Source organism: Cydia strobilella, chromosome 18, assembly GCF_947568885.1.
Source record: "Cydia strobilella chromosome 18, ilCydStro3.1, whole genome shotgun sequence".
NCBI lineage: Eukaryota > Metazoa > Arthropoda > Insecta > Lepidoptera > Tortricidae > Cydia > Cydia strobilella.
In genome coordinates this window covers 14,720,934-14,737,831 of record NC_086058.1, presented here as the reverse complement: position 1 = coordinate 14,737,831, position 16,898 = coordinate 14,720,934, and the positions used below count along the sequence as shown (strand labels likewise).

Here is a 16,898-nt window from a genome sequence, read left to right as displayed (position 1 = left end):
TCATCTTCCGTGTATGATAAGGTTCCTGACCGAATTTTCTCTTCTTTTTCATTGTCTTGCCATCAACACAGCATTGCATCCAAGAGATTTCTTTCCCGGATACTTTCTGCAGTCGTCAGCAATACAGCATCACACAAGAGCTGAAATTGCTATAGGTACAGTCGCCATCAGATATATCGGAGCGGCCGAGGCGCTTACAAATATCTAAACACGCCTCTATTGTCAAGGCGTTAGAGTGAGTGTTCAGAATTTCAGATATTGTGACCAGCTTGGCCGCTCAGATATATCTGATGGCGACTGTACAGTCAGCATCATAATAGTAGCGCTAGCATCATAATAGTAGCGCTAGCATCATAATAGTAGCGTACTTATGAAACAAGGCGCCAAAAGTATCTGCCACCCTGGAATATTGGGATACCCTCCTCCAATTGAGGGGGGATTTAAATCTTCTCGGGGCAGAGGTGTCGGGTTAGAGCCGGCGTAGCTTTATTTGACGTTCATAAGCGCGTTGTAATATGCCTACTTGAATAATAAACTATCTTTATCTTTAATACTGCTCCAACTAGAGGTAAACCTGAAGCCGATGGTCCTGGGTTCGAATCCCGGTAAGGGCATTTATTTGTGTGATGAGCACAGATATTTGTTCCTGAGTCATGGGTGTTTTCTGTGTATTTAAGTATTTATATATTATATATATCGTTGTCTGAGTACCCATAACACAAGCCTCCTTGGGCTTACCGTGGGATTTAGTCAATCTGTGTAAGAATGTCCTATAATATTTATTTAAAAAAATATTTATTTATTAAAAAAAAACCTCTACGTCAACGTTCAAAAGTATATGCTATATACAGTCTAATTGTTCTACGTTATACTTAATTAAAGATCATTCTATATTTTTGTTGTTAAGCTGTTAAGTATACCAAAGATAGATATAACTCCGTAATAGATGGATACAGTCTAAGGAAAAAACGTGCCTCGAAAATCAAGAAAAATTGATTCTCGATCAGAGGGCGCCACTAGTTTTGGCCTACACTCGTATAGAGGGCGTTGACGGTTTCGTTTGTTATTTATAATTTTAACGCATATCAGTGAAAGAACATGGGTCAAAATCATAAAAATAATTAATGCAAATAAAAAAAATCATTTATAGTATACTTATGAAGCTGTCTGTAGTGTAGTGTCTCTCTGTACCTATAAGAAAATATACACTGATAAAATTGTTGTGCTTTCACATTTACCACAGTACGTTGGAATTCGGATGACTGGGACTGGGACAAGTTATTAATATCTGGGTTTATATTTATAATTAGCTGCATTCAGCGGCGGCAATGAAAAGGGTAGACACATATTTAAATGGCATAGGTATATATTATATCAAATTATATTAATAAAGGTTCAGATCAAATTAAATTGTAGCGGATGAGACTATGCGTCAAAAGAATCACCAATCTACGGCTAATTTGGGCCGCGAAGTGCCAAATTCCATAGGTACAATCCGTCCCTCGAAAAGGAAGCGGTCAGGCTGGCTGGAGCCCTTGGGAGTATAGTATTATATAATCTGTGCCTTGGGTCAACGAAGAGTTTGGAGACCCCTGATCTAGCAGTTTTACAGAAAGCGGTGTCCCGTGTCTCTATATTATGTAGGTATTTATAACTGACATTGTATGATTAATACCAATAAAAATCTATCTATCTATGCTTGGAAAAGAGTCAAAAACTGCATTAGCCTCGGTATAAAATCGTTTAATCACAGCCTTCATACAAGGGCGGCGGATTCACAATGTTTCTTATGTCCATATAGTAACTTATACTAGAGCGGTACTGTCATAGCATAGAGTAACTTATACTTGGTCAAAATAATAATTTAATATAGCACAGCGATCACCAATCTACGGCTAATTTGGGCCGCGAAGTGCCAAATTCCATAGGTACAATCCGTCCCTCGAAAAGGAAGCGGTCAGGCTGGCTGGAGCCCTTGGGTCAACGAAGAGTTTGGAGACCCCTGATCTAGCAGTTTTACAGAAAGCGGTGTCCCGTGTCTCTATATTATGTAGGTATTTATAACTGACATTGTATGATTAATACCAATAAAAATGTATTTATCTATTAGACCTGTACCAATAACTTCTGAGGTTATAAGAATATTAATGTTGCTTATTTTTTATATATAGTTTCCAGACCATATACTAAACCTAAAAATAATATTTTGTGTCATCCTAGGTATTTGCTTAGGTAGAAATTTAGGTATTTCTTTTTTCAATCAGCATTCTGTAAAAAAAATATTAGAGACGAAATTCTTTGTTTCCCTGTAAAGGCAAAGTGGCTTCCGACGTACACACGCATTTTGTGTCATTTTCATCCACGGCTATAATGGCATTTAATAAATACCTAATATTGATCCTAAAACGCCTAAAAAAATATTAGAGTCGATAAGTGAAGTGTTGTACTTTACAGAACATTGTTATATGTTATTCAAACAAATCTGTGTCAAATTCATCCACCGCTTTTATTTAAAAAAAATTTTTTTCTAATTAACACCCTGTATCTGCCACAAAAAAAAAATCATATTATTAAGTTTACGTCTACAATATTATAATACCACATTGAGACATCATTCATAATTTGGGTCATTTTGATCCACGGTTTTTTACTATCTGGCAAAATAAAACTCAATTGAGCAAGAAGGGCGTGAGCGGGGAAGGGTACCTACGCGGGTGGGGTGCTTATTATACTTGCCGCAATATCAGCTGGCGACTGAGATCTTAATACTATCTCCTTTACCCTTGTTAAGACCAACCAAGAGTGAAAGAGATGGCATTATGAGCTGTCTCGCCACTTAGTTTTGCGATACAGTGTATTTATTTCATTCGGAGGCATAATTACATTGTCTTATCAATCTTACCGTAGTAGGTATATAAATATAATTAAAAATAAACTGTAGGCTGCACTCCTCATACTGACCAACATTTGTGACGTTCATAATCAAAAGGTACCAATTTCTCTGACAGGTTATTTGTATAAAGATATAATCAAATTTCGTCTTTATGGTAAACGACAAAGTGGTACCTACCTTTTGATTGAGAATGTCACATCAGCGACTTAAAAAATACTTTTGTTTCGATTTTTAGTAGACTTTTTAAGTTTATTTTAAGACGCAATTTATTGCGATTTTTGTTATGTTTAAGCGTGGCAAGCAACATTAATTACAATGATGATGATGTTCATTAAATACAATATTTTTTCATACTATACTGAACTGTCACCCTATACATGAGAATGAACAGCGCCCTCTTGACAATGATCATATATTACTGGTCAGGCTTTAATATGTGTCATAATTTAGTAGTCCCCTTTGTGGATTCTAAGTTTCCGAGTTACAGCAGTTTAGTGAAAGCGTTTTTTTTTTAAATATAAATTAAGGGTTGAATAAAGAGGAAAGAAAATTTGATTATTTTTGCGCTACGACGCACGGTTTAGGAGATACAGCCCTATAAAGTTTTTTTTATTGTTTTTTTTTCTTTTTTACATTGTGTTTTTTGTATATTACTTTGGGGTTTTATAAAGGGGAACGAAAATTTAATTATTTTTGCCCTACGACGCATGGTTTAGGAGATCAAGCCCTATAAAAAAAATCTCTTTTTTTTTGCCTTTTTTTGTGTATAAACGAATGGTTATATAAAGGGGACCGAAAAGTTGATTATTTTTGCGCTACGACGCACGGTTTAGGAGATACAGCCCTATATAGATTTTTTTCTTTTTCTTTTTTAGGTTTTTAAATCTTAATTAAGGGCTTCTTAAGGGGAACGAAAATTTGATTATTTTTGAGCTACGATGCACGGTTTAGGAGATACAGCCCTATAAAGTTTTTTTGTTATTTTTTTTTTCTTTTTTTTTCTTGTGTTTTTGTATATTATTTTGGGGCTTCATAAAGGGGAACGAAAATTTTATTATTTTTGCGCTACAACGCATGGTTTAGGAGATACAGCCCTATAAAGATTTTTTTTAAAATTTTGCGTTTTTTTAAATATAAATTATGGGTTGCATAAAGGGGAACGAAAATTTTATTGTTTTTGCGGTACCACGCACGGTTTAGGAGATACAGCTCTATAAAGTTTTTTTTCCTGGTTTTTTTTTTGTTTTTTTTTTAAGTATTAATTACGGGTTTCTTAAAGGGGTTTTTTTTAATTATTTTTGCGCTAAGACGCATGGTTTAAGAGATACAGCCCTATAATGATTTTTTTTTTAAATTTTGCGTTTTTTTTAAATATAAATTATGGGTTGCATAAAGGGGAACGAAAATTTTATTATCTTTGCGCTACAAGGCATGGTTTAGGAGATACAGCCCTATAGTTTTTTTTTTAAATTTTGTGTTTTTTTAAATATAAATTATGGGTTGCATAAAGGGGAACGAAAATTTTATTGTTTTTGCGGTACCACGCACGGTTTAGGAGATACAGCTCTATAAAGTTTTTTTTCCTGGTTTTTTTTTGTTTTTTTTTTTAAGTATTAATTACGGGTTTCTTAAAGGGGTTTTTTTAATTATTTTTGCGCTACGACGCATTGTTTAAGAGATACAGCCCTATAATGATTTTTTTAATTAAATTTTGCGTTTTTTTAAAATATAAATTATGGGTTGCATAAAGGGGAACGAAAATTTTATTATTTTTGCGCTACAAGGCATGGTTTAGGAGATACAGCCCTATAGATTTTTTTTTTAAATTTTGCGTTTTTTTAAATATAAATTATGGGTTGCATAAAGGGGAACGAAAATTTTATTGTTTTTGCGGTACCACGCACGGTTTAGGAGATACAGCTCTATAAAGTTTTTTTTCCTGGTTATTTTTTGTTTTTTTTTTTAAGTATTAATTACGGGTTTCTTAAAGGGGTTTTTTTAATTATTTTTGCGCTACGACGCATGGTTTAAGAGATACAGCCCTATAATGTTTTTTTTTTTTAAATTTTGCGTTTTTTTAAAATATAAATTATGGGTTGCATAAAGGGGAACAAAAATTTTATTATTTTTGCGCTACGACGCATGGTTTAGGAGATACAGCCCTATAAAGATTTTTTTTTAAATTTTGCGTTTTTTTTTTAATATAAATTATGGGTTGCATAAAGAAGAACGAAAATTTTATTGTTTTTGCGGTACCACGCACGGTTTAGGAGATACAGCCCTAAAATGATTTTTTCCCTCTTTTTCTTTTTTGCGTTTTTCAATCTTAATTAGGGGTTTCTTAAAGGGTTTTTTTTTTTGCGCTACGATGCACGGTGTAGGAGATACAGCCCTATAAAGTTTTTTTGTTATTTTTTTTTCTTTTTTTTCATTGTGTTTTTAGTATATTACTTTGGGGCTTCATAAAGGGGAACGAAATTTTTATTATTTTTGCGCTACGACGCATGGTTTAAGAGATACAGCCCTATAATGATTTTTTTTGCGTTTTTTTGTAAATATAAATTATGGGTTGCATAAAGGGGAACGAAACTTGTATTATTTTTGCGCCACCACGCACGGTTTAGGAGATATTATATCTATATATATAGCTATAATAGCTCTATAAAGTTTTTTTCCTGGTTTTTTTTAAAGTTTCAATTAAGGGTTTCTTAAGGGGAACGAAAATTTGATTATTTTTGTGCTACGATGCACGGTTTAGGAGATGCAGCCCTATAAAGATTTTTTTGTTGTTTTTGCGTTTTTTTAAATATAAATTATGGGTTGCATAAAGGGGAACGAAAATTTTATTGTTTTTGCGGTACCACGCACGGTTTAGGAGATACAGCTCTATAAAGTTTTTTTTCCTGGTTTTTTTTAGTTTTTTTTTAAGTATTAATTACGGGTTTCTTAAAGGGGTTTTTTTAATTATTTTTGCGCTACGAAGCATGGTTTAAGAGATACAGCCCTATAATGTTTTTTTTTTAAATTTTGCGTTTTTTTTACATATAAATTATGGGTTGCATAAAGGGGAACAAAAATTTTATTATTTTTGCGCTACGACGCATGGTTTAGGAGATACAGCCCTATAAAGATTTTTTTTTTAAATTTTGCGTTTTTTTTTAAATATAAATTATGGGTTGCATAAAGAAGAACGAAAATTTTATTGTTTTTGCGGTACCACGCACGGTTTAGGAGATACAGCTCTATAAAGTTTTTTTTCCTGGTTTTTTTTTGTTTTTTTTTTAAGTATTAATTACGGGTTTCTTAAAGGGTTTTTTTTTATTATATTTGCGCTACGATGCACGGTTTAGGAGATGCAGCCCTATAAAGATTTTTTTGTTGTTTTTTTTTCATTGTGTTTTTTGTATATTACTTTGGGGTTCCGTATAGGGGAACGAAAATTTTGTTATTTTTGCGCTACCACGCACGGTTTAGGAGATATAGCTCTATAAAGATCTTTTCCTGTTTTTTTTTTTTTAGTATTAATTAAGGGTTTCTTAAAGGGGAACGAAAAATTGATTATTTTTGCGCTACGATGCACGATTTAGTAGATGTAGCCCTATAAAGATTTTTTTTTGGTTTTTTTTTTCATTGTGTTTTTTGTATATTAGTTTGGGGTTCCATAAAGGGGAACGAAAATTTGATTATTTTTGCGCTACGATGGTTTAGGAGATACAGCCCTATAAAGTATTTTGTTTGTTTTTTTTGTTGCGTTGTTTTTAAATATAAATTAATGGTTACATAAACGGGACCGAAACGTTTATTTTTGCGCTACGACGCACGGTTTAGGAGATACAGCTCTATAAAGTTTTTTTTCCTGGTTTTTTTTTGTTTTTTTTTTTTAAGTATTAATTACGGGTTTCTTAAAGGGGTTTTTTTAATTATTTTTGCGCTACGACGCATGGTTTAAGAGATACAGCCCTATAATTTTTTTTTTAAATTTTGCGTTTTTTTTAAATATAAATTATGGGTTGCATAAAGGGGAACAAAAATTTTATTATTTTTGCGCTACGACGCATGGTTTAGGAGATACAGCCCTATAAAGATTTTTTTTTTAAATTTTGCGTTTTTTTTTAATATAAATTATGGGTTGCATAAAGAAGAACGAAAATTTTATTGTTTTTGCGGTACCACGCACGGTTTAGGAGGTACAGCTCTATAAAGTTTTTTTTCCTGGTTTTTTTTGTTTTTTTTTTTTAAGTATTAATTACGGGTTTCTTAAAGGGTTTTTTTTTATTATTTTTGCGCTACGATGCACGGTTTAGGAGATGCAGCCCTATAAAGATTTTTTTGTTGTTTTTTTTTCATTGTGTTTTTTGTATATTACTTTGGGGTTCCGTATAGGGGAACGAAAATTTTGTTATTTTTGCGCTACCACGCACGGTTTAGGAGATATAGCTCTATAAAGATCTTTTCCTGTTTTTTTTTTTTAGTATTAATTAAGGGGGTCTTAAAGGGGAACGAAAAATTGATTATTTTTGCGCTACGATGCACGATTTAGGAGATGTAGCCCTATAAAGATTTTTTTTTGTTTTTTTTTTTTCATTGTGTTTTCTGTATATTAGTTTGGGGTTCCATAAAGGGGAACGAAAATTTGATTATTTTTGCGCTACGATGGTTTAGGAGATACAGCCCTATAAAGTTTTTTGTTTGTTTTTTTTGTTGCGTTGTTTTTAAATATAAATTAATGGTTACATAAACGGGACCGAAACGTTTATTTTTGCGCTACGACGCACGGTTTAGGAGATACAGCCCTATAAAGATTTTTTCCTCTTTTTTTCTTTTTTGCGTTTTTAAATCTTAATTAGGGGCTTCTTAAAGGGGAGCGAAAATTTTATTATTTTTGCGCTACGACGCATGGTTTAGGAGATACAGTCCTATATTTTTTTTTACAATGCATGTGCTCGAAAAGTGCGTTTCCTACGGAGCCATATCGTGCGGAAAGTACTGCTTTTCCGCACTAGTGCTTTTTGTTTTCAATTTTTTTTACAGTACATATGGTGCTACTTTCTCGCACTAGTGCGGAAAAGAGCACTTACCGTGCATATGTCGAAAGCTTAAAGGGCCATATGTACTGTAAAACGTACGATACACGTGCGAATAGGTAATTCGCAACTCGTGTCGATTTAAGACACTCCTTATAATAATTAAACTTATTTGCCCTGATATGTTTTTTATTTACTCGCACAATGCATAGTAAAACATTGTATGATACACGTGCGTAAAGATGATTTCCGCACTTGTTGCATAAATAGCAATTTTTTTTATCAAAGAATGAAAGAAAGTCACGGTATTAATAATTAAATTTTACTTTAGTGGTACCTTTTCCCTATCACTGTCACAAATGTATGTGGCGTTCACGTAAACGCGATATTTTTAAGATTTCCCTGCGCAATGTTGCCAGCTCGCTCGCAAATCAAACATGTACTTACAGTTCTTTTGCATAATGGTGACATTGTACAATATCTATAAGTTTTAAATAGGTAAAAGATAATTCGACGCATTCTTTGCTTGCTTGTTGCTTGTTGTTGTGTTGTTTGCGTAACTTCTTTGAATAAGTTGCGTTAATTTGGCGCACAGGCGAAGTAAACATGCGTTGCGTACGGCAAGGTCACGCCGCGGCTCCACCCTGCACGGCCTCCGTTGCCCATTCAGACCGCCCGCTAGCTTCGTTCGAACGCAAATAATATTTTTGTAATATTTGATTAAGCAGTGGATGCAAGTGACACAAATTCATACATCTTATTTATCCCGCATTTCAAATTAATAAGATGTAAACTCTAATATCTTTAATATTCTTTTGTAACGGTGACAGCCTGTTACAACAAAATCATCAAATATCTTATGAAGCTATGCCTTAATAAGACACAAAATCATTTAATGGACCTATTTAAACGATTAAATTCGACCTAAGTAATTTTTTTTAACTCTAATTTTTTTTTGTGTCATTTAGAATATTATGACATAGTATCAGCTTGCAGTGGACGTAATTGACACAAACTATGTTTTCACACTAAAAACACTATCCTAAATGCAACACAGTTACATGTTTTCTCTCGAATATTTTTTTCTCCAAAATAATTCAAAATAAAAAATAATTACCACAAAATAACAAATTACTAGAAAAGCAAATTATATATATGACACAAAACAAAATGTAAGATTTACATCTTAACAAAGTATTCATAAGCGAAAACAGAATTGACTTTAATATTTTTATAACCTAGGGGTCAAAATATAGCCAGCGGTACAGGTCTATATGTAATCTATGTTTGGAAAGGAGTAGGTCAAAAACTGCACTAGCCTCGGTATAAAATCGTTTAATCACAGCCTTCATACAAGGGCGGCGGATTCACAATGTTTCTTATGTCTAAGAGCTCTTGTGAACTTCAGAAATCCACTGAGGTTATTAATAAATATTCTTAAATTAAGTATTTACTAGTAAAGGACAAGTTCTCCTTATTCAATACCATATTTTAAACTTAATCAGGTAGGTACATATAATCCTTATGTAACGTATCTTCCCGGAAACCGAATATCATTTAGTTATATTTAGCGACATCTAAGTAGCTTCAGATGAACTAAACAATAAACAGTTCACAGTCGTGAACTTGGTGCCTATTTAAGTACACAATGTAATCGTTAGATGGCGCTAATTTTAATACCTAGTAGTTCAGTAGACGACACGAGTTCTTTCTTTGTCCTGATAAAGAACTCTAGCCAAGATTTTACTGAAGAATAGAAGGGACCTACTCACAATTTAAAACTATCAGTCTAACGCTTATAAACGTATCTATGCCTAGGTCCAGAATAGATGTAGTAACTGTAGGGTGAGTAGCTGAAGGCCTTTGGGTTGGCTTGGACAGACGGGTAGGCTGCGTTAGGTGCTGCAAAATAGAAACATGACAATATTTTAGTGAGTCCAAAACTAGGTTAGGTCGACCGGGATAAAAACGTGTATAACAAGAGCTTCTGTCATCTAGTGATAAAGCCTAAGCTACTTGGAAATAACCTTTTGGCTGTGGAATGAGCTCCCTGCCGAGGTTTTCCTGAGGGGCTACAGTATGGGTTTCTTCAAAAAAGGAGTGTACAGGTTCTTAAAGAGTCGGCAACGCGCATGTAATATCTCTGGTGTTGCAGGCGTCCATAGGCTACGGTGACTCCTTAGCATCAGGCGGGCCGTATGCTTGTTTCCCACCGTCGTGGTATTAAAAAAAAACTGGACGGAGCTGAAGAGGGCCGCACAGGAGGACCGAGAACAATAGAAATCCCTTCTAAGAGTCCCATGTCCCTGATGAGGGACAACATTCATTATCATCATTTGAAAATAAAACGTAACATAGAGGATGTTCCGACTCCGACCAATCGTATTCGAGAAATAAATAATAGACGCAATATCGCAATAACCCCGGAATTAGAAAATCCCGGTTGACCTTACTGGGTGACTTTTCGGGGTCATGACTTTGGTGAAAAATATGAGAAATGCGAAAAAATACTTCTATCCCCAATGTCCTCATACATTCCGCTACTGCTTCATGTCCCATATTTTTTTATAATCATGTTCATAATTTTTTGTCATGCCGGATCATGCTATCATGCATAACTCTTTAATACTTTGTACTTACCCGTAATAGGAGGAACTGATACGAAATTCGGAGGTGGCAATACAACCACAGGCACCGGTCCTTCAATCCCTTCGGGAACATCCAGATCTTTCTCCGAATTTACTACATGGAAACTAGATAGCTTCGGATTATCTACCTCTGCTTCTTGCTTAGTATCATCTCTTATTTCTATTCTATGCTCTGTTTTTACTTCTTTCTTTTCTGGAAGTTCTGTTTCTGAATCAACTGGTGTATCTACGTTAGTGTTATTGTTTAATCCTGGATTAACGTTACTATCATCTATATTTTCAAAATTCCTCTCAATTTTATCATCAATTGTAATGATTTCATTTTCAGATTCTAATTTAATAGATTTCCTTTCATTATCGACTTCTAAGTTACTGGCTTTTTGCTTTGTATTTGTATTTTCTGTCTCATCTTTCTTTGTCAGATTATCTTCTTCTATGTTACTGGGTTTATTTTCATCTATATTTTTCGCGCTTTTCTTTATAAGATTATCGTAAACAGGATCTTCTAGAGGAATGCCATCGGATACATCCTCGAATGTAAATTCGTCGTTGATCAGGATCTCACCGTCTTCTGATAGAGATTTGGTGAACAAGTTGTCTGAACGTAGATAGTCGTTGCTCCTTTGTGAGATCCTCGATGGACAATCTTCAGGTATCGTGTACATCTGAAATGAAATGATTTTGTATTTCTTTTGAATGAGTAGATTATTCGTATATGTTGGTACTGCACACACAGATCTCATGATATTTGTTTGTCCTCATCACAAATAACGGCTCTAACAGCCATCTCAAAAGTTGAGTTGGGTACGTAAGGTTTTAATGTGATGACAGCTTAAATTACAAATGAAAGTCTCCCCATCAATACAGTTGTATCTAACCCGTAATAACGCTTTTAGTAGAGGTTTTCCGGTCCTTACTTAATATTTCTTCCACCCTACGACCTGTACTGTGAAGCAAGGATGACCATTGATCATGCAGAGAACCTCTACTGAGTGATATAGCATAGCTTAACATTGCTGACCTTCTCGGGGCGGTGTGTCCTATGGCTTGGGATACTAAAGTGTCACACATACCTGACCTAAGCCGGTTTGGTAGCCGCAGCAGGTCCTACAGCGTGAACGATGAAACAACGATGACCTCCGCTAACGACCACTATTCTACTCATACGCGTCTTAAGGGGCCCACAGACTATCAGTCCGCCGGACGATATCGGCCTGTCAGTTAGAACAAAAATTTGACAGCTCCGAACAACTGACAGACCGATATCGTCCGGCGGACTGATAGTCTGTGGGCCCCTTTATTAATTATGCATGTAATTTCTACCTATACTTACTGTGTGAACCACAGATTTAATATATACGCTAGATGACGCAAATATCACGATTTGTATTGAAACCAAGCGTGCCGAATTTTTCATACAAAATTTATGCATAATATAATTTTAAAATTACTTACCTGTGATAAGGAAATTTTGTTTTTGCCTTTGGGTGCTCGCAATTTTTGGGCTGTTACAGTTAATTATAACGCAACGAGGCAATTTTTAAGTTTTTAAAGACGTCCGGCTGCAACAACTGACGCGCGTGGACTGTCAAGAGCGACAGTCAACCCCGAGGATTTCTCGGGGTTCGGACACGTGAAGTAGATGCATTTGCGTCATCTATGGTATGTATATTTATATCTGTGGTGTGAACTGTCTTACATCGACCGCCACCGCGAGATAGCGTAGTCTATAAGCTTGACAACAGAAGTAATAATGCTACGTACCTGCGTGTCATTATGCGCTGGTATATAATAATCCTGAACCCTGACATAAGCCGGTTTGGTAGCTGCCGCCGGTCCTACGGCATTCACTGTGAAGCACCGATGAGCTCCGTACAGGCGACCGCCACGAGCTGCAAGGTACAGCGTAGCGCGTCCCGCGCTTGGGGACAACTCGATACGACGGAGAACTGGAACAAAAAATCAAGATTTCTGGTAACAGTCCCCAAAATTAAAGATCCTAGAACGGGTTCAGATGGTTCAGTGGAAGCCGGTGGGTGCGGGCTGCGCAGGACCGCACTCTTATATGTCGATCCATGGATGTCTATGTTCAGCAGTGAATATAATGGCTGATATTTAGCTAGATATACAGAAAAACTACCACGTTAATCTCTTGTAACAGGAAAATTAATCGGCAAAATTACCTTACTCTTCAGCCACACTATACTTAAGAGGCCCACTGACTATCAGTCCGCTCGGGCCTGACACACTTTGATAGAGAAAGATAGTCTTATTGCGATTCCTATAGGAGGAAAGAGAAAATAGTGCCATGCTTTGTCCTTATTACCGACCGGGTGGCATCATAGGTAGGAAGCGATAGCGAAATACCGAAATTTATAAGAGTTAAAGAGAAAAAATCCTATGCTGCCCAAATTTTATATGAATATTCTTTCTCTTACCCCCGGTCGCTCGATGGCGCGTGTATATAGGTACTATGTCTATGAGTCCGCGGACGATATCGGCCTGTCAGTTAGAACAAAAATTTGACAGTTCCGAACAACTGACAGGCCGATATCGTCCATTATCGTTGTACATACGTGTGTCAGTCTTCTGCAGCTGAGCGTAGAGAAGCGCAGCGTCTGCGCCGAAGCCGCCGGGCAGCGTGATATCCAGTAGCGCCATCTCTGGGAACTCACCCGTCCATACCACACAGGCCTGCAATAGTAAATTATTATAAAGGTCAGGAAATTGCTGGCCCAGTGTGATAAAGAGTCAAACGACTCGAGGCCATTTCAACACAATGCCGGTAATTCCTATCACATAATTAACCAGAACTATGAAAACCCTTGTAAGAAAAAATAAGATATGTTCGACGCCCCTCCCTCCCTAAATCGTCTTACGTAATATATGAATGGCGCCTTTGGCGTTTGTCAATAAACGATTGTGATCTCGACTAGGCCTCCTGTTTTGAACGCGTAGCGAAGTGTACCTCAACAACAGCAGCACAGAAGCAGTTGGTGCCGTTGTCACAGTTAAAAGCGCCATCGGTGCGCACCGATACCTGTCACAAACATTAAAGGTATTAAGGCCATAGACATAGTATATACAAGTAGTTATAGACGCGCCACCGAGCGACCGGGGGTAAGAGAAAGAATATTCATATAAAATTTGGGCAGCATAGGATTTTTTCTCTTTCACTCTTATAAATTTCGATATTTTGCCATCGCCTCTTACCTCCTATGATGCCACCCGGTCGGTGATAAGGACAAAGCATGGCACTATTTTCTCTTTCCTCTTAAAGGAATCGCAATAAGACTATCTTTCTCTATCAAAGAGTGTCAGTCCCTTGTATTAAGGCAAATGCCAGCAAACTCAATCAAGCGATGAGGGCTACGGGAGATGGAGACCGATGGAGACTAATCACAGGAGCTGCAAAACCAAGTGGTCACGAATGTCACGATCCTCAGTAAGGGGTCATTCATTATTACGTCACATAAATGTCTAGGTTTTTTGACCCCTCCTGCCAAATGTGACCAAGTGTGACAAGGAGGGGGTCCTTGTCACACTTGGTCACATTTGGCAAACCCCGGAATTGTATTTTCCGAGTAGGTACCTAAAGTTCTGTTCCGATGAATACACAAGTTTTCTCTCCTTAGGCACAGATTATATAACCTTAGGTAATGATTTTGATCATACTTATCCAAATAACAGGAGTGCCCTTTCCTGTGGATAAGGGTTAAATAAGAAAATTAGCCTTTATAGCCCTTAACTTTCGGATATGTCCACAGGAAAGACGTGAACATAATTTTGAGTGTCCCTTTTAGGTCTCAATGTACCTATATAAATAGCAAATCCTTCGTCTACAGGTACAGTAATCATCAAATCGTAGTTTATTGTGCCAGTTGCACCATCCGCATTTGACAGACTGATCAACGTCACTCGGCGCGCCGCGGCGGTTTACTATGAAACTTTCTATACAATAAAATTTTGCGAACTCTTTAACGATGACAAACAGTTTGGTGCAAGACCCTATATGTCTTAAAACTGCATACCGCATACCTGTACAGATAGAAGGCTGTTGCTGGATACCGGTGTAAGAGTGTGGTAGGCGCGTGTGGCTTGGATCAACGCGCATCCGGATCCTACGATGAGGAATATAATTGTAAAATACTCTAAATCGATAATTAAATAGCTATCAGACAAGTCTGGTGACGAAGCAGAGCACTTTTTCTACTGGGCACTACTTTTTCCTTACTGAATGCAATCTAGGTATTTATCTTCAATAGAGTTGAACCACAGAATAAGTAATAGTATTATCATACAGAACGGCCACGCACCCCCCCGCCCCGACTCGAATTACCTCGCCCCGCGACAGAAATCTGGCGGACTTCTGGCGTGCTCTCAGTACTTTTTTTAAGCAACTTACACTATGACGCATGACGCGTGTACGGACGTGCACGTTCACACATAGAAACGCGAGTGATTTTTGATGTATAGCGTGTCCGCCCTGTGGTTGAACCAAGAAAAGTATGCAACGATTTTGATAGCACACGCAGTACAAGTGTCGAACTTCTACGAAATTGTGACGTATAATCAAAATCGTTGCAGATTTATCTTGGTCTAACTCGAATAAATAAGCTATTACTGAACCATTTTTATCTTAGGACCAACTGACGGTTGGATTCAACCGGTAGGTAAAGTAAGATCTCACCTTCCACATTCACTTCCAACTTCCCCACCGGCATCTTCATAAGCTCCGGCACTTTAGCTTCAGGCGTGAGCAGGACGCTTGATGTCGCGCTCCCGCTCTTGACTGTTACGGTGAGGTGCGTCGGCGCAGGTGGTTGCGAGGCTGTCCAGGCGGTTAGCGCTTCTAGGGCCACTAGGGTGTCCTGTGTAAAAAAAACAACAGGTCAAGGTCGGCAGTTCTTTGTGAGGATCTCGTCTTTTGCTAGGGCACTTAGGAGTTTAAAAAAATCTATTCAGGTTGTGCGAGGCCAATGCAAGAGCGCATTAAAGCGCCTGGCGTCTGTTATATCCTCGGCTGGATGACATTAGGAAGATATTGAAGTGGCAACAGTCGGCCTTACCAAAGAGCGAGATAAACGAGATGTAAGCTGAGCGATATAGTGGAGATAAGAAAATAGTAGAGATGCACCGGATATTCGGCTAATATCCGGTATTCGGCCTATCCGGCCCTTATTCTAATATCCGGCCGGATACCGGATAGTGACATATTATCCGGCCGGATACCGGATAGGTCATAATTTGGTTTTACTCAGAAACGCGTAACTTTTCAAGATTGCCATAAAACAAACCTAACCTAACCTATCTGTAGGATAACCTGAGGAAAATCCCGAAAAGTTAACGGTTTCAGAATTATGACTAATGTTAATATGAAAAAAAAAATGAAAAATATATTTATTTTGCACACAAAGATGGGAATTTGCAGATGGAGTATACATGAGGTCCAGGTTGCGCGCATACAGCGGTACATTTATAACAGTATGAACAGGGGTCCCCAAACTAGGCATAGCCTGTATCTTGGGCGACCAGTTAGTGAATTAAAAACTAGATTGAAAAAAAAAAAAAAGTATGTCTAAAGATGAAGATACAGATGCTAATAACCTTAGCTACTAGGGATTTACGTTGGTCAGTCTGTCAGTCAAGTCTCTTACGGCTAAGTGTCTATACCTATAAGTATACCTATGACAATCATTACATTATGACTTTCAATAATGATGTCAAACAAAGGGACCCCCACTGGTACCTGTGTAGAAGCGAACCCGCCCTGCGCATTGCGTCGCGCGGACAGCCAGCGCGTGGCGGCGCGCGCGTCCTGCGCGCAGCCGGCGCCGGCGCCGGGGGGACACGAGGTGAGCGCGAGCAGCGCGTAGCCCGTCGCTTCTACTGACGTCGCGAGACTGCCTGAGAAGAAAAAAACGCGCAATTTGAAATGGAGAAATGGAAGTTTACTCGGAAAAATTCAAACATTAAAACTGTATATGTACTGTGTGTCGTAGTCGGACTGCTGCTTACGCGAAAAATAGTTTTGTTAGAAGGGCATGCAGGTTGTACAACGAAAAATTTCTGAATCTCGATATTTTCTGCGAGAAACTTTATAGATTTAAAACACTATCCATGCAGTGTAATAACCCAGATCATTAGTTTGGCGCTATTGGGAAAAAATCTCAGTATTGAACGTTAATAAGTAATAAGAATAGTAAAACCTTTTTAGTATTCAGTTTATATACAATTTAATTGTTAACACCCTGATACTCTTGCATCTTTTTTTTTTTTTCATTATTGTTGTTATTGTTTTTGTTCTTGTTTGCACAAATAGCTCTGTTTTAC

At 37.1% G+C, this 16,898-nt stretch overlaps 1 protein-coding gene across 1 annotated transcript in view; it reads right to left on the bottom strand.

Annotated features, from left to right (window-relative positions):
- Positions 1-9,237: 9,237 nt before the first annotated feature.
- LOC134749590 (murinoglobulin-2-like) overlaps positions 9,238-16,898 on the bottom strand; it is a 33,508-nt gene continuing 25,847 nt past the window's right edge. The window contains 8 exon segments of the mRNA XM_063684593.1: positions 9,238-9,819; positions 10,558-11,230; positions 12,330-12,514; positions 13,142-13,259; positions 13,534-13,605; positions 14,604-14,686; positions 15,256-15,436; positions 16,315-16,472. Coding sequence (XP_063540663.1) covers positions 9,707-9,819; positions 10,558-11,230; positions 12,330-12,514; positions 13,142-13,259; positions 13,534-13,605; positions 14,604-14,686; positions 15,256-15,436; positions 16,315-16,472 — 1,583 coding nt within the window. The 3' untranslated portion in view covers positions 9,238-9,706.